We start from the raw sequence: 25,981 nt of genomic DNA, 5'->3' as shown, positions 1-25,981 counted from the left end.
GCCATGGATGTGAAGGGCCTCTGTTACCCTCTGCCTCACCAATAACCAGCTGTTTGCACTTCCCTGGGCAACCCCAAAGCTGCACACCCACCAGCTGCCCTCAGATGAAACAGGCCTTTTTTTCACTCAAGGTCCAGGAGACTCCCAGAAAACCAAACAGTTCTTCAACGTACATCTACCCAGGTAATAAACTTTCAGTGGCTACTGGCTGCCCACAGGCAAAAGGAGTGCCTCAGTCTGATGTGTAAGGCTCAAGTTTCAAGCCAAACTTGCCAAAATCAGCCCTACATCTTGCCTTTCTTTTAAGTAACTCCTCACCTCCAGCAGCACTGCTTATTGTTCACTAAACCTTTCCTACAGGAATAGTCAGCAGCACTATTTTGCTTGTGTCCCTCCTCAGGACTAAAGTACCATTCACCCCTCCTTCCCTTCCACCAGAATTCTAAGCTTCAAGGTCTATTCTGAACCATGTCTGATTACTCTGAATCAGAAGGGCTTCTCTTGTGTCTAAAGTTTGATACCTCATGTGGCTGGTGCCACTTTCTGGTCATAGCATTTACTGTTTCATATTTGCACTTGCCATTTGGTTTTATCTTCAAGTATACATATATTGAAGTAGTTTACAAATTCCAAACTCCTTACAAACACTTTTAGTTCACTGGCCAAACAGAATACTTTTTACAAAGCAGGCTGCCGACAAATGGTTATTGATTTTATTCTCATCTTCCCTCAAATAAGAAAAAAAGGGATGTTAAATATCACTTTATGATGCTTTCTACATCATCTTCCAGCAAATAAGTCATTATACACGGCTGAAGGCCAGGGGAACATCCTAACACTCTACCTACTGTAAATTCAGAATGAAAGAAGTACACACGTATATTGGATTACAGATTGGTGCCTGGAACAGTAAGTGCTCTTTTATCAACTGGTTTGACATCCAGGTCTGCAGGCACCAGAGGTCACTACTGAGGACTGGCTGGTGCCCCACGAGAAACAACTGAGGAGGAACAAAGGAACCTGCCGTGTGACAGCAGTGAGTGGCTAGCCATACTCTCAGATGTCCTAGTTGAAAACTAGTGTGGCCAAAGTCACCAAAAACCTTTGCCCTGCATACTTCATCCTATTCCCCCATGATCAGATGGGATCATTACCCCCAAGACAAGGTGGATAAAGTGTCTGCAGCCATAGTGTTTTCATTCCCAATGTAGTCAATTCCAAACTGCAGATTCTAATAAGGCAGAAAACAAGGAAAAGTTGGGGAATTGTTTTAAAAATTAAATATTTAGGGGCACCTGGGTGGCTCAGTCGGTTGGGCATCCGACTTCAGCTCAGGTCATAATCTCACAGTCCGTGAGTTCAAGCCCCACATCGGACTCTGTGCTGACAGCTCAGAGCCTGGAGCCTGCTTCAGATTCTGTCTCCCTCTCTCTCTGCCCCTCCCCTGCTGGCACTTTGTCTCTCTCTCTCTCTCTCAAAAAAAAAAAAAATAAAATAATAATAATAATAAACATTTATATATAAAAATTAGATATATAGTGAAGAGAGGAGAGAGAAAAAAAGGAAATTAAAACGTGAAATAAATTTACAAAGGTAAGTAAAGGTAAAGAAGATGAAATTAAATCAGATCCAACAAGGCAAAGGATATTATTGCTTCCTTGTTCAAATTTAATCATCTAGTAATTCTTTTCACTAAGCTATCTCTGTAATTCATTTGCAAATAGAGATAAGAGGCACTAGACTACTAACAGCCAGTTAGAAAAGATGGGGGGAAAAAACAGATGGAAATGATCAACCAAAAATGCTAAACGATGTTGAATTTTTACATTCTGCCTAAAAACAAAACAAAACAGCCTGCACCCTGCTGCCGCCAAGTGTGGACGGCGGGACCTGCTCCCCAACAGTGGGGCAAAGAATTAAGTGCAAAATCTCATAACACTTAAAAGAATTTGATATGAATTGTCATGGTTTTATTAAAATATAAAAAGCCAGCCATACCAAATTCAATTGAAGTTTCAGAATAATGGGAAAGAAGATAACTGATTTAGTTTGACATTTTGTAGGTTTCAATATCTCTCTGTACCTCCATTACCCCAACTGTAAAATGGGAATACCAGTACCTACCCCATGAAGTTCTCATAAGAATAAATAAGTTAATTCCACAAAGGGTTCATAGTAATACACATAGTCATGAGAGCTCAGTTAATGCTGGCATTTTTGCTGTTTTACCTGTTGTGAGTATTCCTACCATCCTGGATTTTCCACCCACAAAATGGAAGCATTTGCACTCACAAAAGAGAAGCCTATAAGAATAATAAGCTAGGTGGTATCTCAGTGTAGTTTTGATTTGTATTTCCTGATGAGGAATGACGTCGGGCATCTTTTCATGTGTCTGTTGGCCATCTGGATGTCTTCTTTAGAAAAGTGTCTATTCATGTCTTCTGCTCATTTCTTCACTGGCTTATTTGTTTTTCAGGTGTGGAGTTTGGTGAGTTCTTTATAGATTTTGGATACTAGCCTTTTATCCAATATGCCATTTGCAAATATCTTTTCCCATTCCATCGGTTGCCTTTTAGTTTTGTTGATTGTCACGCCAGTCAGAGTGGCTAAAATGAACAAATCAGGAGACTATAGATGCTGGGGAGGATGTGGAGAAACGGGAACCCTCTTGCACTGTTGGCAGGAATGCAAACTGGTGCAGCCACTCTGGAAAACAGTGTGGCAGTTCTTCAAAAAATTAAAAATAGATCTACCCTATGACCCAGGAATAGCACTGCTAGGAATTTACCCAAGATATATAGGAGTGCTGATGCACAGGGGCACTTGTACCCCAATGTTTACAGCAGCACTCTCAACAATAGCCAAATTGTGGAAAGAGCCTAAATGTCCATCAACTGACAAATGGATAAAGAAGATGTGGTTTATATATACAATGGAATACTACTTGGCAATGAGAAAGAATGAAATCTGGCCATTTGTAGCAACTGGCCATTTGATTGAACTGGAGGGTGTTATGCTAAGTGAAATAAGTCAGGCAAAGACAGAGAAATAAGTCAGAGAAAGACAGATACCATATGTTTTCACTCATATGTGGATCCTGAGAAACTTAACAGAAGACCATGGAGGGGGTGCAGGGAAAAAAGTTACAGAGAGGGAGGGAGGCAAATCATAACAGACTCTTAAATACTGAAACCAAACTGAGGGTTGATGGGGGGTGGGGGAGATGGGAAAGTGGGTGATGGTCACTGAGGCCAAAGATGATGATCATCTGTTGGGATGAGCACTGGGTGTTGTATGGAAACCAATGTGACAATAAATTACATTTAATATAAAAATAAATAAATAAGTAAACATTTAAAAAAAAGAAGCAGCAGCTAGGGCTTTGAACCCCCACCCCTGTTCAAGTATTCTAAAATTTCAGTGTACTATTTTTGCCATACTGACTTATTGGAAATAAATTTATTCAGCAAGATGTAAAATTAAGTCGTTTTGACCCCTTTCTGGTTTGTATACAATGTGACATCTTCCTCCATTCTGCCCTATTCATTTCAAATGCCTTAAATGGGGCGGCTGAGTGGCTCAGTGGGTTAAGCATCTGACTTCACCTCAGGTCATGATCTCAGAGCTCAAAACTGCTCAGCTCAAGTGCCAGCCCCATGCTGGGCTCTGTGCTGACAGCTCAGAGCCTGGAGCCTGCTTCAGATTCTGTGTCTCCCTCTCTCTCTGTCCCTCCCCTGCTCATGCTCTGTCTCTCTCTCCCAAAATTTAAATGAATCAATCAATTAAATGCCTTAAAAATGCTTCCTAAAAATAGGAGATAATCAACCCCCCCAAAATATTTGTAAAAATATTCGGATTTCAATAAGATGCTTATATATAAAATATGCAAAAATCAGTATCATTCTTATGTACTAAAAAATGGCCAATTAGAAGATGTAATTTACAAGATCACTCACACTAGAGAATACTTAAGAATCAGTGGGAGATGGGGCGCCTGGGTGGCGCAGTCGGTTAAGCGTCCGACTTCAGCCAGGTCACGATCTCGCGGTCCGTGAGTTCGAGCCCCGCGTCAGGCTCTGGGCTGATGGCTCAGAGCCTGGAGCCTGTTTCCGATTCTGTGTCTCCCTCTCTCTCTGCCCCTCCCCTGTTCATGCTCTGTCTCTCTCTGTCCCAAAAATAAATAAACGTTGAAAAAAAAAATTAAAAAAAAAAAAAGAATCAGTAGGAGAAAAGTGTTCTATTCAATAAATGGTATTGGGAAAACTGGTAGAACATACAGGAAAAAATCAGATCAGTACCATTCTTCTTAGACATGAATGAATTCCAAATGAATTTGAGAGTTAAATGCAAAAACTAAACATTTTTCAAGCTCTAGGAGAAATGATGTAAGAATTTTTTTTTCATTTTTTTTTCATTTTATTTGAGAGAGAGAGAGAGAGCATGCATGAGCAGGGGGCGGGGAGCAGAGAGAGAAGGAGAGGGAGAATCCCAAGCAGGCTCCAAGCTGAGTGTGGAGCCCAATGTGGGGCTTGATCCCATGATCCTGGGCCCTGAGCCAAAATGAAGAGCCAGACATTCAACCAACTACGCCACCCAGGTGCCCCTATATAAGGATGTTTTTATAATCTACGGGTTAATGAAATTTTTAAATGCATAATACTGAAGGCAGAAACCATATAGCAATAGCAGCTGACATTGACCAGCTTGCTATATACCAAACATACATTATCTTATTTATTGTCATATCATTTTAATGTCAGTTTTCCTTTACACAGAAAAAAGGGGGACTTAGAGAGATTAAGTAACTGTCACAGCAGTGTTTACAGTCAATCCTTATTCACAACTCCTCATGTATTAATTCACCTACTTGCCAAAATGTATCTGTAACCCTCAAACCCAAATCAAGACTCAAGGTGCCTTCACAGTCATTCATGGACATGTACAAAATGACAATTTTGATTCACCCAACACACACATTCCCAGCTGAGGTCGACACTCTGCCTTCCTATTTCAGCTCTTATATTTTAAACAAGTATCCTTTTCAAGATCTATTTGCTGCCCCATTTTTCACATTTTTCTGCTTTTTGCTGGTGATTTCACAGTTTAAAATGGCCCCAAACCACAGTACTGAAGTACTACCTAGTGTTCCTAAGTGTAAGAATGCTATGATGTGCATTTTGAAGACAATACATTCATGCCTAAGTTATAGTGCTGTAGGCCATGAGCTTAATGTTAATGAATCAACAATATATATTAAATAAGTATCTTTAAATAAAAACACACAAAAACAAAGTTGTGTATGAATCAGTTGGTGAAAATGTGACCAGAGGCTCACAGAAATCTAACTCTATATTTCCTCCAGGAACAAAGGGTTGGTGTTTGATCAGTGTTTGCAAAGACTTTGTAGAATATCACAAATAACTAGAATCAGCTGTTAAAAAAAATTACAGTGCCAGGATTAAAATCCAGGCACGTCTGATCCCAGAGACCATACTACCAAACACTGTGTCATCCTCATTCTGTACAAAGGAAACAACTGATAGGTTTGACTACATAAGTCGAAAGATAAAGGACAAACTGGGTAAAAAATATGGGTAAAATATATTACAAAGGATTTACTGACTTTAATAAAGATTTCTTCAAATCAAATGAAGAAGAGGAACTCTAAAATAGATAAAACTGAGCAAAGGATCGGACAGATAATTCATACACATACCCACACATATACACACACAAATTAGTAATGAGATATAAGAAAAGTATTTGATCTCCCTAGTAATCAAAGAAATAAAAATAATTATAAAATGCTGTTTTTCAAACCTATCTATACATTTGGCAAAGACTAAAAAGAATTATATCACCCAGCATTAGTATGAATGTGCACAGAGGCCAATGATGTAATATTTTTTACGAAAATCTGGTGGTATGTATCAATATGTTAATGCTATTAATAAATTCTGAACCTGAAATTTCAGCTCTGGTTATTTACACTGTGAAAGTATTTAGGCATCAGTGAATGGGTAATGAACATAAATGAAAAAAATTTTTGCGATGTTGTATATATATTATCCCAAATCTGAATAGTAGGGGAAGTAAGTATATTTATATGTATTGATACAATGTAATAGTGTGCAGCCACTAAACAAAGATGAAGTTCTGCATTTACTGGTGTGGAAAGATACCGAACACATATACTGTGGCGGATATAGTTTGATCCCATTTGTGTGTGCTTGTATACATATGGAAAAAAACAGCCTGCTTATAAGAGATCAGATTTAGAGATTAGTTGAAGGGCTCAGTTCTGAGGACAATATTAAAGAAGATTTCATTGGGTCTCATAACTCAACCTTAAAATTTTTCCCACTGAGTATTTCTTGCAATTATAGGACAAAGATGTACAGTGCTGTCCCACTGAGAAGCAGTGATGCAGCTGAAAGGCGTGTGAGGCCTGGGAAGGGGCTGTGTCACAAGTACTGGCATCAGTCACCTGACTATCTGTTTCAAATAGAGGGTGCGGTCATCTGTTCAGAATTCCTGAAGTTTGATACCACTAGATTTGGGAAAAGAGGCCATGATGAGATACAGCATCACTGTCAGAGACTTACAAGAAACGAGAAGATGAGAATTGAGAACAAACAGGGGTGGTTTGAGGCTAAACAGGAAAGAACGAGAAACCTGCACAGTTTGCGTTTCTTTTATGTTCACTTTCTGGCTTTTCTTTGATAAAGAGGTAGATGCTTCACACACTGCTAATGTCTGTAAGCATAAGATAACATACATATGGTACAAGATTAGACAGAAATGCTTGGAGATTGGCACCCGAGAAAAGGTACCATCAGCAAGAGAGTACATTCGTGATATCAGCAGTTTCTCTGATCCCCTGGTGTTTCACATTTGAGAATATCAGAATCCCAACAAGAATTCTGTGCAGGACAGTGAAATAGGCTCTGCCGAAAGAAGCAAAGGTCCCCTGAAGGCTTTAGTAAAGGCACCAGGCATTTGCACTTAAACACTGTAATCGGCAGCAATAATTCAATCCATATGGCACACAGGATAGCTTTCTCAACAGCATATCTGACAGAAGCTAAGACAAAACAGGTAATGGCAGAAAGTTATTGTAGTAACAGAGAATGCCTCTGTGGATCAAGGGGAGTCATTTGTTCCACATGAAAAGAAACATAAACAAATGAAATGAACACACTTAATAATGCATGCAACTTATTATAATCCACTACTTAAAATATAATAAATAGGGAAAATTATGTCAATATTTACCTTGCCTCTAAGTAGGAAAAGACTCCTTAAGCACAAAAGTAGTATGAGAAAACAAAAGAAAAATGTATCTATTTTATTAATTTATCAATATAATCTGCATATAAAAATTCATGAAAAAAATAAAAAAAACCCCACAACTTGGGGGAAATCATTTTGCAAAAATTTGAAATATGTGCAAGATACTCATCACAGTGTTTATATCACTGAAAACAAATATGTTTTCTATGACAAAAATGTCAAACCTACAAATTTATAAATTTTCCTATAAGCATACAAGAATATTATGCAGCTATTAAAATTACGTTTTGGAAAAATGCCAATATAATGATCACATAATGTTAAGAGAATAAGAGAAAAAAATTATAAATCCTATTATTATAAGTATAGATCTATTTACTCACAGGAAAAAAAATCTGAAAGTATATCACAATAAGAGTAATACTATTGTCTGTGCCAGACATTGTGTTGCTCTGTATTTTTTTTTAATGTTTAATTACTTTGAGAGAGAGAGAGAGAGCTGGGGAGGCACAGAGGGAGAGAGAGGGAATCCCAAACAGGTTCTGCGCTGTCAGCCTGACATGGGGCTCAACCTCACAAACCATAAGAGCACGACCTGAGCCGAAATCAAGAGCCGGACGCTCAACCGACTGAGCCACCCAGGTGCCCCTGTGTTGCTCTTTAAATGTACTATGTCACCGAAGTTTCGTAACAAACCCATGAGACAGGTACCATCATCACTGCTATTTTTCAAAAGAGAAAACACACACAGAGAGGTGAGGTCATATGCTCAGGGCCATATAGTTTGAAAATGCAAAGTCCATCAAAGAACCCAGACAGTCTCCTGAGCTTATATGCTATCGATCACCACAACTCCCTAAGATGTAAGTCTCCTCTGATTTTAAAGGCTCATAAATTAAGGTATCCAAATATGTTAGAAATAGAGTGGGAATTTTTTTTTAATCTTTCCCATAATACTTGAGCAATTCTCACTATCAAACCTGAGAACATTCACTTGATATCTACAAGCTTGGAACCTCTGATCCACTCAACTTACAGGATATCAATAAGTGAAAATGAATGAAGATCCAGAATTCTTAGCTGCTGTTGCCTTCGTATATTCATCATTGCCCAAATAGATTTCTCTTAAAAGAGTAAATCTTTCGAGAAGTTTGAGGGTTTTTGTATGTTTTTTTCTATAAGGCTATTGCATATCTTTTGAGTACGGATCCAAGCTATTTTGGTCTCTGTTCTTCCCATTATTTATTCTCATTCAAATGAAAATTTAAATACAAACTAGCTACCCATTCATCAAAATTGCTTCAAATTTATTTATGGTTCAGCAAAGAAGAGCTTCTGGGAATAAGAGCTTAAAGTCTATTATAGTTTCTATTAATAATTGTAGTCACTAATTGCTATGAGAACTTTTTTGGATATGCTAACATATAGTTAAAGCAAAGCCAGTCCAACAGACTCCTATAAATAGCATTGTGTGGTCTCACAAAAGTCATGAGAATTTTGTAAGTTTGGAGGGTGGGAAAGTAGAGACACGGTTTTCAGATTTTTTAAACGTTGTTATCATGGACTCAAAAGGCCAAAATTTAGAAACTGTACTCACAAATTCTTTATAACTAATCCTCCCGATTACCTTAATTATTTTAGAATTACCACTTTTCTAAGGCAGTTTTAACTATAACTGAGATTAGACAGGGTTCCCAAGTGCTATTTTTGCTCACTGATTCATTAAATCAAAATGTTTAAAGTGCCTGCTATGTGCCAGGCACCATTCTAGGCACTGGAAATAAAGCAGCAAACTAAGCCAGCAAAAATCCCTGTCTTGCTGGAGCTTAAAGGCAATATGCTGATGGTACACAGAAAGCAAACAAGGTAAAAAACAAAATGTTAGATGATTAAAGCAGCTATGAAGAAAAATGAAGCAGTTCGGGGGATATGCAGTACCAGGGAGAGGAGGGGCCACAGTGGTAAAAAGCGTGGTGGGGAAGTCCTTACTGAGAAGGTAACATTTGAACAGGGACCTGAATCAGGAAGGGAGGAAGCATGGAGGTAGCTGGGGAACAGCATGCTAGATAGGGGAACAGCAAGTACAAAGGTTCTGAGAGGAGACTGAGTCTATATGTGTTTGAAGAACAGAAAAGAGGCTTTAATGGTTTCAGTGGAAAAGAAAGATACGAAGCCAGAGAAGTAACAGAGGAGCCAGGTGCTCTAGGGCCTTACAGGCCAGGCCAGGGACTTTCTTTCTCGTGGAGAGGCACAGGGAGCAACAAAACAGATGGATAGAATTATGATAGGATTTATCATTCAAATGTAGGTATCTTTGCTGGTGAAAATGCTAAGCTGATGGGACACTGGGACAACACAGGCAGACCACAGCTGTTCAGGCAACCTGGTGGAATGAACCAGTTGCCGTGGTTATGGAGCAGAGGACCGGCATGATCTTGGTTTGAGCTGGATCACTCTGGCTGCTGTTTTAAGATAAGCATGAAGATTAGGAGCTGCCATAACCCAGGTGAGAGGTGGTGGCCATGGCAGCTTCTGGGTGTGTTCTAATGTAAAGCCAGCAGGACCCAGGGATGGATCAGAGGTGGGATGTAGAGAAAGAAGGTTTGGGGACTGAACGACTGTAAGACCTCAGCTGGCAATAATGAAGTTGAGGAGACTCAAGGAGGAGCTATCCTGTGGGTGGCAGCATGAGGAGCACATGAGGTTGGAGATGCCAACAGACATCCAAGTGGAGATGGTGAATGGGGAGTAAGACACAGTTCAAAGAGTCGTGTGGGAGTCACCAGCATGTAGATGGCCCTTAAAGCATCAGAATGGATGGCATCCTTAGGGAGACAGGGCAGATGAAAAAGAGAAAACGGTAAAGGACAGAGCCCTGAAGCCCTAGTAAAACAGAGTCTCAGGGAGGAGAGGAAGACACAAAAAAGGATGAGAAGGGGCAACCAGGGAGGTAAGGAGAAACTAGGAGAGGGTGAAATCCCAGTGGCCAAATGACAAAAGTGTGTCAAGGAGAAGGGGGTGATCAACTGTGATAAATGATGCTTTGGTCCTAGCAAGCTGAGAACTGAGAGATGCATTTTGACATGTTCCCAGTAAATACAGGGATGGTGTGTCTATACTGATGCATGAAAGGAGAGGTATGCACTCATTAATTTACCTCTAATACTCCCTTGCAGGTCACTGAATTTAAGACCCCGAGGGGTATGAAGTGAAGAGGGGAATACACATCCCAGAGAAGCCAGGCTTCTTGTACAAAAGTAGGTAGTCTGTACCATACTGTGTAGCTTCTGGAAGAGAACTAGACATTTCCACAAAGCTACAAAAGCATAAGTCACTTTTAGACTAGATATGCCCCTCCTCCCCCCTCCAAAAAAATCACTACACTCTTCACATCTGATGAAAGAGATGAACTTCTTCAGATGAAGGAGAAGAACACTGCTTCTCCACATGGCCTGTGTTATAAACATCACATTCACTAACCCAGAGGTCATTTCACATCTTTTATTATTAAATGTATACACTGAATACTGTGGCAGCTATCTGTTATTTTGCCTGTCCTATTGCCCTCTCCCTCTTCTTTGGGGTAACAGCACCTCAATTTTCCTCTGGAAATTTATCCCTCCCACCCAACAGCCATCCAAGTGTGATGGCCAGACCCCAGGGAAGCCAATGAGACTTGTGGTCCCAGAACTAGAATTCAGTGATACAAGAAAGGAGAGGAGTTGAAGAGGATTCATCCTAATTGTGGGGCCAAAAGAGCCTCGAAATCAGAAAAAAAAAAAAAAGAAAGAAAAAAGCCAGAAAATCATCGTCCCTTTACCACCTTGATTCCTTTAGCAACTGACCACTTGACATACTATCATCATGTCTAACATCTGGATTTTCCTTCCGTTATGCAACTTAACCCACCTTCCATTAATAAATTCCTTTAGCCCAGGTCAGCCAGAGCCAGTTTCTACACCTGGAAACCAGAATGCGCTGGTATACCCACCACTTTCCAAATTCTGTGGTATCCAATAAAACTCATAAATTTTCAAGTCAGGTCCATTTTCCAACATAAGTAAAAATGAAGGTTTTTCTTTTTTATTTGCATCCAAGTTAGTTAACATATAGTGTAATAATGATTTCAGGAATAGAATTTAGTGATTCATCACTTACATGTAACACCAGTGCTCATCCCAACAAGTGTCCTCCTTAATGTGCATCATCTGTTTAGATTTCCCCCACCCAATACCCACCAGCACCCTCAATTTGTTCTCTGAATTCAAGAGTCTCTCATGGTTTGTTTCCCTCTGTTTTTATTTGATTGTTTCCCTTCCCCTATGTTTATGTTTTGTTTCTTAAATTCCACATATGATTGAAATCATATATTTGTCTTTCTCTATTTCACTTAGCAGAATACACTCTAGTTCCATCCGCATTGTTGCAAATGGCAAGATTTCATTCTTTTTGATCACCAAGTAATATTCCATTGTATATACATACCACATCTTCTTTATCCATTAATCAGTTGATGGACATTTGGGCTCATAAAAATGAAGGTTTAGAGGCCATTATTATATTGGCATAATATTCTAATAACCATTCTGATATTCTGATTGTAAATGTTTCTTTCACTGACGTTTCTAAGGAGCGCCATTCTTTTTATTCATTGGAAACATTTGTCTTTAATCAAAGTAGTGGATTTTTTTAATGGCTGTTTCATCAGGACAGCAACCAAGCATGTGCCTCATTCAAGATTTCCTATTCTTTTTCTATTCTGCGGGGCTTCCATGGCTTTCGTTATTTTGTGGAAATGCTTGGGAACAACTAGTATAGAAGGGACAGGACAAACTTGTTTAGACAAGTCGTCATTCAGCCATTCAGGTCACATTAGTGAGTATTATTTTAATAATTGTGAAGAGCTTGATCTCTAGAGCATTTACATTTTACTTCAGCGAATATAGATAGGTGTCCCTTGGGTACTCATTAGTGATACCAATTTTGAATTTTCATTGACTGTAGTTTTCTGTATGTTTAAAATATTTCACAATTTATTTGGAATTGAAGTGTCTGCCTCACAGTTTCTGTTAAAAAGCTGACATAAACCATCTGTTTGAGAGAAATATTCTCAAAGGTTTAATACCCACATCAGGGCAGATCACCAGGGGAAGCAGTCTTATGGCTTCCTACCCTACACTTCAGGCTCACAGATTCACCTGCTAGACCTACAACTTGACACAGCTCACCAGGGAAGACTAATGGGAGAAACGGTCTGGTCTGTCCTACCTGAGAAAAGGAAATGTTTATATGTGGACCTTCTCTACATTTCTGATAATATCTTTAGAAAGGCTACCGTCCTTTTGTTCAAGTCCGATGAGGCAAATGTTTCTCTCTTAGTGAAAGCATGGGCCTCCCTTCAGGCCCTCTGAGAATCTCAATGGGTTCCCTCTGATTTAGTTTCCATGAGGCGTCAGTGGATCTCAGTTTAGATCTGAAGGCAAACTTCGGGATAAACTATGATGATGGTAACAAATTAAGACATATTTGTATTACTAATGTAAGTACGAAGCAAGGGCAGCTTCTAGGCATTAGACACTGATGGTCTTGCAATCCCTCATGTGTCACACTCGCCTGGTTGCCACAAAGCCTAAGGCTGACCTCTGCCCTCTGTGAAAGGAGGTGAATTATTTGAGGGCAAGCACAGAGATGGCCCTTGGCGGTTGCCCTTTTTTTCTTGTTCGAACAAGCACAACAGAAAGTGGTTTTTACAGACTGGATCCATGAATAAAAAACAATCCTCCAAAGCCAAGTGCAAAATAAACATTATGCCATTGGTGTCATTATCACCATGTATGCAGACCTGTGACTAGTGAGCAGGTTAGACACTGAAAGGAGCTCTGGGTTGTCACAAGGACTCAATATGTGCCACATCACTCAATTTTCCAGGCGGTCCCTGCAGACTAATAACACATAAAGGAATTTCCTGAAGAAAGAAATATATTACAAATACATGAACTTCAATCAAAATTTTTTGAAATGGCTCTCTTCCAAGAATTCTCCTCTTGTATTCCAGTTCTACTTAGGTTTTATTAGTGAGTCAGAGAATAAACTTCCTATTTACTTAAAAAACTTAATAAAAATTACACTCATCAAAATGTTAAAAATAAATTTGAACAAAATTTACAAATCATATTTATATATTTTTGTCATCATACTTTGAAGGCATGTTAACTCTTTCATGTCAACAGTATACTAAGTGATTATCTTTACTTTCTGCTTTATCTGGAAGATAATGTCTTAGGGACAATGAATATTTAGGACTTAAATTCTGACCTTGTTTGGCATAGATATCATCTTTCTGCTTCAGGTTTTCAGTCTTTTTTTAAGTTTATTTATTTATTTTTGAGAGACAGAGAGAGAGAAAGTGCAAGCAGGGGAGGGGCAGAAAGACAGAGTGAAAGAGAATCCCAAGCAGGCTCCACACTGTCAGAAGAGAGCCTGACTCGAGGCTTGATCTCACAAACCATGAGATCATGACCTGAGCCGAAATCAAGAGCCAACCTGAGCTTAACTGACTGAGCCACCCAGGTGCCCATCAATCTTTATTTTAAATAACAAAATTGGCTTTTACTTTTGTTTTTTCTTTCTTAAAATGTCTCTTATTATTTCATATTATCATCCCTTTCCTAAAATAAGTATCATTTCTATAAATAAATGCATACTGGTTAGAAGCATGGATTCTGGAACAAGACTTTGCCTAATAGCTTTCAAATCTTGAGCAAAACACTTACCTCTCTGTGACTCAGTTTCTATGTCCAGAAAAAGAGGATAACCGTACCTAACTCATAAAGTTGAAGTGAAAATTACATATTACATGCCTAGCATACACTAAGTGCTACTTTAGGGTTTGCTATTAGTATTGTTGCTATTAATTTATTTCTAAGCACTTGAGAGTTACCTTTTCTTATTTTTTGATAGTATCAGTGCTTGGGATGGAAATGTGAACCTCCTTTTTCTAAAAGAGACTAAAACCCATTAATTTCTGTATATTCTTCCATCACAAACACTGGACATATAATATTTTTTTGCAGTATGAGAATGCAGGAAGTGTTTATCTCAGAAAAGGAAATATGAAAAGAACTGGAACTATGATCATAGGATATTTCAACATTCATAACAAAGGTGGCCTAAACAAAAAGATTACATGTTCCCGAAGGTAAGACTGAGATGCCTGTTTCCTCTGTCAATATGTAGCAAGCAAGAGAAATGACAATGTTGGATTTGGTCCTAGAGGCCGAGCCAGACATAACAAACAAGGTTAAGGCTGGGGCAGAGCTCACATTCACGACCATGTCACACATCTAAGTATTTGAAACATCAACAGGATTTACATATGGTGATGCTGCATTTTAGACAGAAAGGATCATCAGGAAACAAAGTTTGGTGAAGGAAACTAGCATAAACTGTCAGTTATAAGAAACTTCAGAAATTGGAGGTCAGGGACAGATGACTTTCTCAAAGCATTACTAAAAAGTCAACATGAAATGCACTATTTTTGCTACTTGCCAAAGTAGCACACCTTAAGGGATATTTTTAAAATGTATTATCAGAAGTGTCTTAGGAAACACCCTACTTCCAACACAGTGGCCAAAAACAATTCTACAGGAGGATGAGAGCAATTCAGAGCTTGATATAAGAATTGTGACTGACCTTAAAGAGAATGTAAGCTGGGTCATCTGGGCATTCAGAAGAAATAATTAGGACTACATTCACCTGCACATAACAGGAAACTGATTAAGTTTTCTTAAGGTACAAGAAATTCAGAAGAGGTATTCCAGGGCTGGGACAGCTGCTCAAAGGTACAAATAAAGACCAAGGCTCCCTCTAAACTCCCATCCTCAAGGTCACAAGATGGCTGTACCACACCCTGGCTAGAAGAAATGGGTAAGAGGAGAGCAAAAAGCAAGTATTTGCTGAATCTTTTAAAAAATCATCTTTATCAATTTTATCAATAATCTTTCTAAAGATACCACCCAGTAGACTTCCACTTCATCTCACTAAACTTTACAGCAAGGGAGCCTTGAAGGTATTTTTAACTGGACACATAGTTGTTCTCAACAAAACCAGTTAGTAAGAAAGGCAGTTTCAGTAATGAATAGGTAGACAACAGGCAGTGTATGTAACACAATGATACATTATGCAATCTAGGGGCAGGACAATCTTCCTCCAATACTGTCTAGGGAAGAAGATGTCAACCTGCCCAGCTGACATGAGTTGGTTTAGAGAAGCTTTCCTAGAGGCTGGAATCTGCCATTATGAACATCTAACTCTAAGCTCCCAACAACCTGCTAATAGTCATTTGCCAACCATAAAAACCTTGCTCCTGTGGACAGACAGAATGCACTGGACAGGCAAAGCCTTTATCCTGACAAGTATATTTTGTATTATAAATGAACTGACCTTCCACTTTACCACCTAACCACTTGTGGATCTCAGTTTCCTCAATCAGTCCCTGAGGACATGGTGAACTCTGGATTCACTATCAAAACTAATCTCTCTCAGTTCTAGTTTGGCTGAAATAGTTTTGTATTTCAAAACAGGGGGTTGTAGACATATGTATCATAGGATTTGACAAAATATATTAAACTGATGTCAATATTTACTTATCTTGGCATCTTTCCCAGACTACACTTAAATATACAAAATTTGGTTGTTATGATCCTCAAGTAAGGAAAATAATCAACTTAGGAACAGGAAGGTTTGAATTAGGAATTGGATAAATTAATAAAAGTTTTGGGTGGACTAGAACCCAAACTAAGTAACCCTTAATTCTATGCAAGTCATATATTTATTCTGGCTGGGAAGCACTTTCTGATCATACATATTTGGTGATGAGTTGATTTTTTTTTTTTTTTACTTTTGTGACTCTCCTTAATAACTCAATTTAAAACTTCTCTTGAAATGTACCATATATTGACACAGCACAAAATGAACATGCATGGGTAAATGGCTATCTATATATACAATGCTTCAAATACTCTTATCTAATGTTGGGTGATTATACCAGATGATAATAGCTACTATATGATAAGCACCTACTGTGTGGCAGGTACTTTATATGCATAACCTTATTTGATGACAGCAACCCTGAAAATGAATATTATTATTTCATACATCAGAATGAGGAAACTGAGGCTTGGGGATGATAAAGAATTGCCAAAGGCACATGACAAATAAGTGGCAGAGAAAGGATATACACCCGGCTCTCTCTGCTGCCAAAGCTTGAACTCTTTCTCATACATACATGACTGTGCTCCCTGGGCTGCTCTTTTTAGTGTGAATAACACTGAACTGAGCCAAGAAATCTTTGAAGTTTTGAGCTGAAATAGACAATGGCACAAAACAATAAAATAGATCTTGTTCAAGAAAGATTATGGTACTTACACCAGAGCAACACATCTCCCTTCTTAATTCCCAGTCTAGTGTTTGCCTTAAACCAAGGCCCCCATCCCCTTTTTGACCTGTTTTTTGAGAGCCAGAAACCAGTAAGATGGCATCATTATTTCATATCCACACAACTACAGTTAAGAGCCTTGGCAGAGAGACCAGCAAGTAAATGAGATGACTGGAGGTGACCGAGGTGATGATAAAGTCCTTCATCAGTTTACTAGAAGAGATTCTATGCACTCAAGCATTCAGACGTCTCCAAATTGAGCTATCTTTTAGATTCAAGCTAATTCAGTATGCCATTTTCTAATTTCTATAACTACCCCTTGTGTGTACATATATGTTTCTGTGCGCAAACTTTGGAATCTGCAGTTTGACCAAGTAAGTCACGGTGAAGAAAGCAGCCAACTCAGATTTAAACAGCTACAGGCCTGGGGGTGCCTGGGTGGCTCAGTCAGTTAAGCATCCAGCTCTTAATCTCAGCCTGGGTCTTGACCTCAAGGTTTTGAGTTCAAGCTCTGCGCTGGGCTCCAAGCTGGCTGCGAAGACTACTTTAAAATAATTTTAAAATAATAAAATGAGAGGCTCCTGGGTGGCTCGGTAGGTTAGGCGTCCGACTTCGGTTCAGGTCATGATCTCACGGTCCGTGAGTTCGAGCCCCACGTCGGGCTCTGTGTTGACCGCTCAGAGCCTGGAGCCTGTTTCGGATTCTGTGTCTCCCTCTCTCTCTGACCCTCCCCCGTTCATGCTCTGTCTCTCTCTGTCCCAAAAATAAATAAACGTTAAAAAAAATTTTTTTTAATTAAAAAAATAATAATAATAAAAATAAAACAATAAAAAATAAATAGCTACAGGTTTGAAAGTTCTTCTGAGAGATTTTACAGTGTAGGAGGAAGGGTCCACTTTTATTTTAGGAATAATTAACCCATAACTTTTTAAAAGGGCAAGTGCATGTCACACTAAAAATAACATTAAATTTTTAAAAGAATAATATAAAAAGCCTACTTGTCCACTTCTATGCTTGCAAATATCCAATGAGAAAAATAATGGATATAAATGTACTGATGTTTTTCATGTTACAGTCAAAGGAGAGAAAAAATAGAGATGGTGACAAAAAATCTGAAGGGGAGAAGGAAAAAGAGAAAAAACAGAAAGAACAGAAGAGAAATGTAACACAGAAAAAGGGAAGGAAGAGGGGAGAGAAGGCAAGTACCTGTGATGTGGTAGAAGGAAGAATGAGAGGAAAGACAATGAGAAACTATAGGAGGAGGAAGAAAGGGACCAAGGAAGAGAGCAGGTGAGATACAGATGGAAGGAGAGTAGACAGAGCAGGAAGGGCAGAGAAAGTGGATTCTGAGATGTACACTCATCACTGATTGGTTAACTATGATCACACCTCCATGTCACTTAGTATGTGGGCACCAGCATACATCAGTGGCAAACAATCTCGGGTTTTATAGTTGCAAAGAATCCTTTAATCAATAACGTTTAATTTATTCTGTTTTGCAAATAAAGTTTTCTTTTTCTCAGGAAAGATAATTTAGTATCAAAAGATAACCATGGTTTTCAGTGTTTACTCTGAAACATTAGAGTTCCTATAACTCTCTTCATGGCATTCAAAACTATCTAATTACCTTCGCTTTGGTTTTTTGAGTGATTAGAGCTGCCTTAAGCCACAAAGCAACAACACCTGTACATTTGTATTGATCCTTCGGCACACACCCACATCTTGTTGCTATATTGGTTCCTACATGGGGTTGAATAAAGAAGGAAAAAAACATGTATAGTTTTAGCAAAGCACACACTTTAGAAATAATTGGTTAACCCATAGGCACAGCATTCAACCCTTTAGAAGCTCTGCCTTCAGTGAGATGGGGCATAGCAGGTACCATGGCGAAAATTACTCTCTGAGCTACACAATTAAAACCAAAGAGAGATCACCTCAGGAATTACCTGACAGCCAAGAACATATATACTTTTAAATATACCATTCCTGTGTTTGGACAGTCATTATGAAATCTTCATATTTGAGATTTCAATGCCAATTTTTTTTTTTCAACGTTTATTTATTTTTGGGACAGAGAGAGACAGAGCATGAACGGGGAAGGAGCAGAGAGAGAGGGAGACACAGAATCGGAAACAGGCTCCAGGCTCTGAGCCATCAGCCCAGAGCCCGACGCGGGGCTCGAACTCACGGACCGGGAGATCGTGACCTGGCTGAAGTCGGATGCTTAACCGACTGCTCCACCCAGGCGCCCCTTCAATGCCAATTTCTGAAAATGTGTTTTTAATACTTTTTTTGCTTAAACTTGGTAAGAATGATATTACACAGTTTGGTTATTTAATAAATGATTCTAAAGTTGATGAGGTGGGTTAATCATCCAAATGTTTCCTGAAACCAAAATATTTAGATAAGTGAATTTCTCTTTTTATATGTGCTGTGTCTTTACTCAGACGAAGCCTAAGCCATTTCTCTTTGTTCATAGTGAACCTGCCATTCTAACAAAATGCATTCCACCTTCCTTCTCTTTCTGACAGAGGGTAGGGCCATCCATTTTTGCTATTTCTATATTACATAAAGAACTTAAAATTTCTTTAAGAACTTTATATTTTGTGTGAAAATACGTACAATTTTTTTAAATGCCAATGTTCAAAAAGTACTGATTACTCAATTTATATATGCTTTTCAAATGTAAAGGCTATTTGAAATACTAAGGGTTCAATGCATCAGCAACTATTTGTGAACATTAAAGCCATAGTAAGTGCCATTTGAAATAATCAGAAGAACAATTCTGATTATTGCAACACATTCTAAATAAATTGATCATATAAGGTTCCCAGGTTGTTCTATAAAGTTGATCAATTCCAGAGAGGGAAAAAATAAATCAAAAATGGCTCTTAAATGTATTCTTTTGAATGAAACTAATTCATGAAAAAATTTGAAAGTCAATAGTATGGAACTTTAAAGTCTTGTAACAATCACATATCATCTACTTTTTAAAGGTGAAAAGAAAAAATTATGGGAATAAGACAGTTCTATAAAAAACATATGATTATAATGATACAACTTTATTTTATTCTTTAGTGTTTTTAATGAAAATAAAATAATAGTTTAAAGAAGCACAAAAATTGGAGGGAAGTACTCTAATTAAATAATTTCTGGTAATGAAGAAAGAATATCTGCCTAAATGAGATGTTTTCAATTATGAGCCTATAACTTGATTTAAGTCTTGATTTTTTAACCTCTCATGGGGAAACACACTAAAGCAAGATTTATGTGATTTATGAAACAATCTGAACCACCTCACTAAAAAATGTTTGAAATGAATTGTACAGTGAGATGAAATATATAACAAGTAAAGCAAAATGCTTTAAAATTTTCACAGTCACATACAAATAGGACACAGCTGCAGTTCACTTTTAAACTGCACTTAACAAATGATCCTAACAGTTTAAGTATGCTGATTCTGAAATCTGAGACAAGTAAAGGACAAATAACCACAAACCTGATCGACAACACGGTTACCTTACCAATATCACATTACTTTAATTCAAATGATAAAATCATTCCCTTGAAAGGAATTTAATCTGGAGTATATTACCAAAAACTACATCTGACATATATATCATTCCTATATTTGAAAGGTCATTATACTGCACTGCCATTGAACAGTGATTTTTAAATAGCAACCAGTTGATCCCAGAACACATATATTTATAATAGTAAAACTGGCTATTGTTATGACAAAGTGGTCTTTCTCCAATTATATCTTTTCTTAGGTAAATGCTCAGTTTTAGCAGGAAACGACTTTCCCAATCACCCCACAATAAATAAATAAATAATGGATTAAATAAATAATGGAATGGAAATGTAGCATGAAAGAACCACCAACAGTGATACTGGATTTACAAAATACAATAAAATCCCCCTTCTAAAGCATTATACCACACTGTTAATTCAGTTCTGCTTAAGACAATTTTTTTTCCCCTCAATAAATAATTTAGAACATTTTTTCACTGTTGAGGGAAGATTTGCCCCACCTTATGCATCCTTAAAGAACAGGGATTCTAGTCTATTTCAGGATACAGATAAAATGTCTTACTCAAGCTCAGGCACTTTCCACAGACTCATTTACTTATGTTTGGATTTCATAGTTGCTTTTTCTTTTTTTTTTTTTTTTTTAAATTTTTTTTTTTTTCAACGTTTATTTATTTTTGGGACAGAGAGAGACAGAGCATGAACGGGGGAGGGGCAGAGAGAGAGGGAGACACAGAATCAGAAACAGGCTCCAGGCTCCGAGCCATCAGCCCAGAGCCCGACGCGGGGCTCGAACTCACGGACCGCGAGATCGTGACCTGGCTGAAGTCGGACGCTTAACCGACTGCGCCACCCAGGCGCCCCGATAGTTGCTTTTTCTAATATCTCACCTCTCTTCTCTGAGGGTAACTGAGTAAGCCAATCTTATGAGTAGGTAGGTTCTTATTTACACGACTTCAATGATTTCTAAAAGTCTTTCTATCCCAAAATATAGTAACTGCCTGGTTAGTGATGCTAAAATTCTTCAAAACAAAATAAAAAAAGGAAAACATCTTTCTACCATTATAATTAAGACTGTGGGAGGATTCAATACTGATGAGTCATCCTTACTACAAATCAGTTGGGGGAGGAGTTATAAACAAAAAAGGATAGGTAGATACCTGAGGGTGAGAAGGAAGAAGAGGGATTATAGTAGGAAAGGGAAGGTGCAGACATCAACTCAACCTTTGCATGTTTCACAATACTGCCCTGGTCCACAGGAGGGGAGCAGGGAATCGCCAGGTGTGGCTGGGAAAGAGAAATGGCTTCTGACTAGACCATCTAGGTTTCCATTTCCTATCTTCCCATTATTCACAACTTTCTACAAAAAAAAAAAAAAAAAAAATCAGGTTTGATCCTGGAAACTGTGTTGTAGAAACTGACCATACTTTGGGACTTACGCAAAAACAGCAAATTCTAGGGGAAATAAAGTTTCTGATCCTGAGACCTTTCTAATTCAACATGATGGATGTGAGACCTCTTTTTGCTGAGCTTCTGGAGTGTGGTATACTCATACAAGGACACCATAGTTCATTGTGACTAATGATGTCGTCTCAAGAGAGTCGTAGACAACAGAATTTAAAAGATACAAGAAGATGAAAACAGAAGTATCAAGTGACACCCTTTAATAAAGAGATGAAAACTAGTAGAAATAACCAAGCACTCTTTACAGAGTTGTCAAAACTGCAAATACATGGATAAACTATTTAATGTTGGAAATAGATGACAACTGTTAGACATGCCAGTTTCAAATTCTTTAGTATTATATTTTTGTTTTTCAAAAGATTTTCAAAAAATCTTTAAAGAACGACGACACATACACAGACTCGTAATTTTGAACCACTTTTACACTAGACTGACATTTGCCTTTCCACTTCACATTCTGAGCTCTGTCACATAGCACAAGTCTCAGAGGGCAGCTGACATCATAGTCTGATCTACAGTAATGTTCTGTGTTAGGTGCCCTTGTACATATGACTTCTATCGCAATGCATTCTTTTAGGTAAAAAGTGACAACCATCGGCTGAATGCAAACACCATTCCTCCAAATGAGGAGTCCAATGTAAATCATACAGAAGACTGATTTTTCCAGACATAATCGCTGCCTTTAAAGACTGAGAAATCTCAAGCTAAGGTTTTACAGATTTCTGAGCTTTAAAAAATGTTGGCTGAATGACCTTCTATTTTGGTCTCCTATAAAATGAGCCAACTGGAAATGTACAATAGGTTAAGTTTTCCTATGATCAGTTCAGTTCTTAAAGACCCCATATAATTAACTTTAACATTTTTTTTTTAAGTCTAAAAGAGACACATGTAAGCCTCATTTCATTTTTAAACCATTCTTCTACCTGTAGAACATTTTACAGGGAAAAACTCTTACTGAAGGCCTGTAGCTACAGCCAGGTTCAAAATCTAAATATTTGATAAAACAGGTAACAGTAATTTAAAATATGACATGAACAATTCTCAAAGGTTATAATAATTTGATATTCTTGAAGTTACTCAAGAATAAAATTTCTCTATCTTTACTGACGGTGCGGAAAAGAGGTAGAAATTGAGGCTTCCCCCATGATGTCCAACTTGAAGAATTACACTTTATTCTTACTCTATCTTTTCAGACTTAGGGATGTGATTATGGTCAGTCTTTGGCTGACTTATATTTGCCAGCTATCTAGCAAAAGCAAATGCTATGTCATATTTTAATATTTTTAAGTTTTCTACGATGGCACCTTACAAAGGATGAAGAAAACGGAAAAAAAAAAACCCCACAAAACAGTAACAAGGCTTTGTTATCACATGGCCTTCCACTGCAACCTGGCAATTATACCTTTTAGCCTAGCTCTGGCTCACTTACCTACCACTCTCACTTAGAACTAATAACAGACAAGCCCCTTTGCTAAGGGTCACACCAAGTGACAGGCTCAATCAATCAGTCTGCAGGTTAGGTCTGGGTTGCCATCATACTGGCTGGTCTTTCCACTTAAAAGATTCTCACCACCTCAGAAAAAAACACCAGAACGTTATTGGGAAAAGAATGAGCTAAACACTTTATTAAAGAAGGGACTAGTTACAGAAAATTAATTTTACAAAGTCTAAAATTCCAACGAATTAGACTCCTGGCTTTACAGACAAGGCTGCCACCATGCCACAAGAAAGTTGTTAAAAGCACTATTTTAAATCTCCAGAAAGCATTTATTTACGCAAAACATTTTAAAGCAGATATGAAGGTGTTTTTAAAAAAAGAGAAAACTTAAGGACTCTCATCATTCTTACACGCATGTTTATCTGAAATGCCAGCTGCTGGGTGGATTATCTCCTGCTATGTCAATAACTGTTAGCCTACAAGACATCGAAACTATAATATGAGATTACTAGGCAATAGTTTCTATTTGATTGAGTATAAGTATTTTTGCCTTGAAATTCTAATCAAATAAATGCCTGTCGTGGCTTAGAAGTTCCATGGAAGTGAAATGCTCAGAAGTGCCGGAGGAAATAACAGAAAATGGACAGTATCTTCTTTCCCCACATACACGACTAACTAGCTTAAAACAGTCAAAATACATGCACCATACAAAATTATATTTCTTGTAGCTAAATTTTACTTCCTCAGTAATGTTTAATTTTGATGAAGGACTCCATAATAATGATCCTCTTTTAAAAGGCATCTTTAAATTATAAGGGGCTTCCACAGCCCTTACCTGGAAATTAAAGCTGTGCAGATAAAAGACAGTCATCAATACACAACAGAGACCACTTGGAAAAAAAGCAGCACGTTAAAAAGTAAAAGGAAAAATTTTTTTTAAAAACCCATCTTACGGACATTTTAAAGGACACCTTATGAAGAATAAAGAGCTGGAAGAAAGCCGCTCCATTTCAGGAGGGCTGTCTGACACTGGATGAAATGAGGGACCCCTGGCTGGCGAGCAGCGGGAACTTTGCAGCGGGCAGGCGACGGCGCGGGGCAGCCGGGGACCGGGGCGCGTCAATCTGTCACCAGCCCGTCCGCCAAGCCCCGCGCCAGCCCCAACGCCACCCTTCAGGGGGAACCGGGAGCAGGACAAAGGTCTGGAATCCAAGCACGGGGTTAGGGAAACAAGACGCGCGCATCCACTAAACGTGCCGGCTGCAAGGACAAGGCGTGAGGGGGAACGACGCCAGCCCCCAATTCTCAGGCGTTTCCCACAAGAACCGGCTCATGACGAGCAGATGCGTGAAGGGAGTGTGTGGTGTGTGGCGAATAAATCCCAACTCGCTGCTCGATCCTCACTAACTTTGTTCTCTGGGTCCCTTCACAGAGCTCTAGGTTGAGGGAAGGGTTCTCTTGGCTCTCGTTTAAATGGCCCCTTGGAAGAAGGAAAGAGATAAAAAGCTGCGCTCGCGGGCGCACCGGGCCGGGCGGCGAGCGCGGAGCCGCTGTGGTACCTACCATGGTATTCTTGTCCCGGTACGTAGTAGGTGGGGTTGCCCGCAATGTGCAGAGAAATGAGCACCTCGCCCTGCTCCCCATCCCCTTCCAGCTCCCCGTGGTGGGTGCACAGGAAAAAGAAGGGCGAGAAGCGGGGGTAATAGCCCACCGCCGCACGCGCCCTCAGCGTCGCCCCCAGCAACAGCGCCAGGAGGAAAGTCCGCGGGGCCCAGCAACTGCGCTCCATGCCGCCGCCGCCGCCGCCGCGCGCCGCGAGCGCCGCTCGCTCATTCAGTTTGGGAGGCGCCGGGACGGAGGAACCACGCGCAGGGAAGGCGAGAAGGCGGCGGACGGGAGCAGAGAGGACTCGAGAGCGGAGCTCCGCCGGGAAGTTCGGCGGGAGACCACGGCTCGCAAAGTTTCTTTGGGCCGGCGGAGAGCGGGCCCCGGGCTGCGGGCGCCGAGAGCGCGTCGGCCGCCGCCTCCGTGCGCTGCCGCCGCCGCCTCTGCGCGACGCCCCTCGGCCAGGCCTGGGAAAGCGCCCGCCCCCCTCCACACCTTCTTAAAGCCCCGGGCGCCGAGTCCCCCCCGCCGCCGCCACACGTGTCCCGGCCGCTCCCCCGCCCCCGCGCGCCGCGCGGCGCGCGCCCGCCCGGCCCCCGCCCTCTCGGCCTCGCTCGCCGGCACCTCGCGCGGCGCGGGGCGTACGCCTCCCGGGGCCCCCGCGCCTCAGCCCAGTTCCCACCCGGAAGGGCGGCGGGGGGGCGCGGGCCGGAGGAGGGGGTTGGGCAGGGGGGGTGCTGTCGGGGGCCTCGGGGCCCGCCAATCTGCGGTAAGGGACGGAGAAACCTCGGAGAGAGAGAACCTCCCGCCAGCTGTCTGGAGGAGCACAAGGAGACGACCATCCCCTTTGGCCCTCAGATTTCCCTCTTTTTCCTGAGAGGAGGCGCGGGGTAAAGAGAGAGGTGGTGGGGCCGGCGCTAGCGCCGGCTTCTTTGTCTGAGCCGCCTGCGCCCCGCGCCCCTCGGGGCTCGCCCGCCTCGGAGCCCGGGCGGCCTGCACTTGTTCTGGGGATCCGCCCGCGGCCCCGAACCGAGAGGGGCCCCTGCGCTCCCTTCCCAGGCAGGCCTCGCGTCCCTCCCGCTGCCCCCCGCCCGGCTCCTCGTCGCAGCGACTGAGCCTCATCTGTAGCCGGATTTTAAATGAGATTAAGGGAAAGTGGAATTGGCAGCCTCGAGTGGTGCCTGGAAATGGTGATTTGTGCTACTCGGGTGTGG

General features: G+C 40.2%; 1 protein-coding gene across 1 annotated transcript in view; it reads right to left on the bottom strand.

Annotated features, from left to right (window-relative positions):
- The window catches only part of RELN (reelin), a 535,267-nt gene extending 510,316 nt beyond the window's left edge, over nucleotides 1-24,951 (bottom strand). The window contains exon 1 of the mRNA XM_047850601.1: nucleotides 24,726-24,951. Within this exon, the coding sequence (XP_047706557.1) occupies nucleotides 24,726-24,951 (226 nt within the window). The remainder of the gene's footprint in view (nucleotides 1-24,725) is intronic.
- Nucleotides 24,952-25,981: the final 1,030 nt, after the last annotated feature.

This window comes from Prionailurus viverrinus, chromosome A2 (assembly GCF_022837055.1).
Source record: "Prionailurus viverrinus isolate Anna chromosome A2, UM_Priviv_1.0, whole genome shotgun sequence".
Lineage (NCBI taxonomy): Eukaryota > Metazoa > Chordata > Mammalia > Carnivora > Felidae > Prionailurus > Prionailurus viverrinus.
Note: the sequence above shows the minus strand (reverse complement) of the source record. Positions and strands in the feature narration are given on the sequence as shown.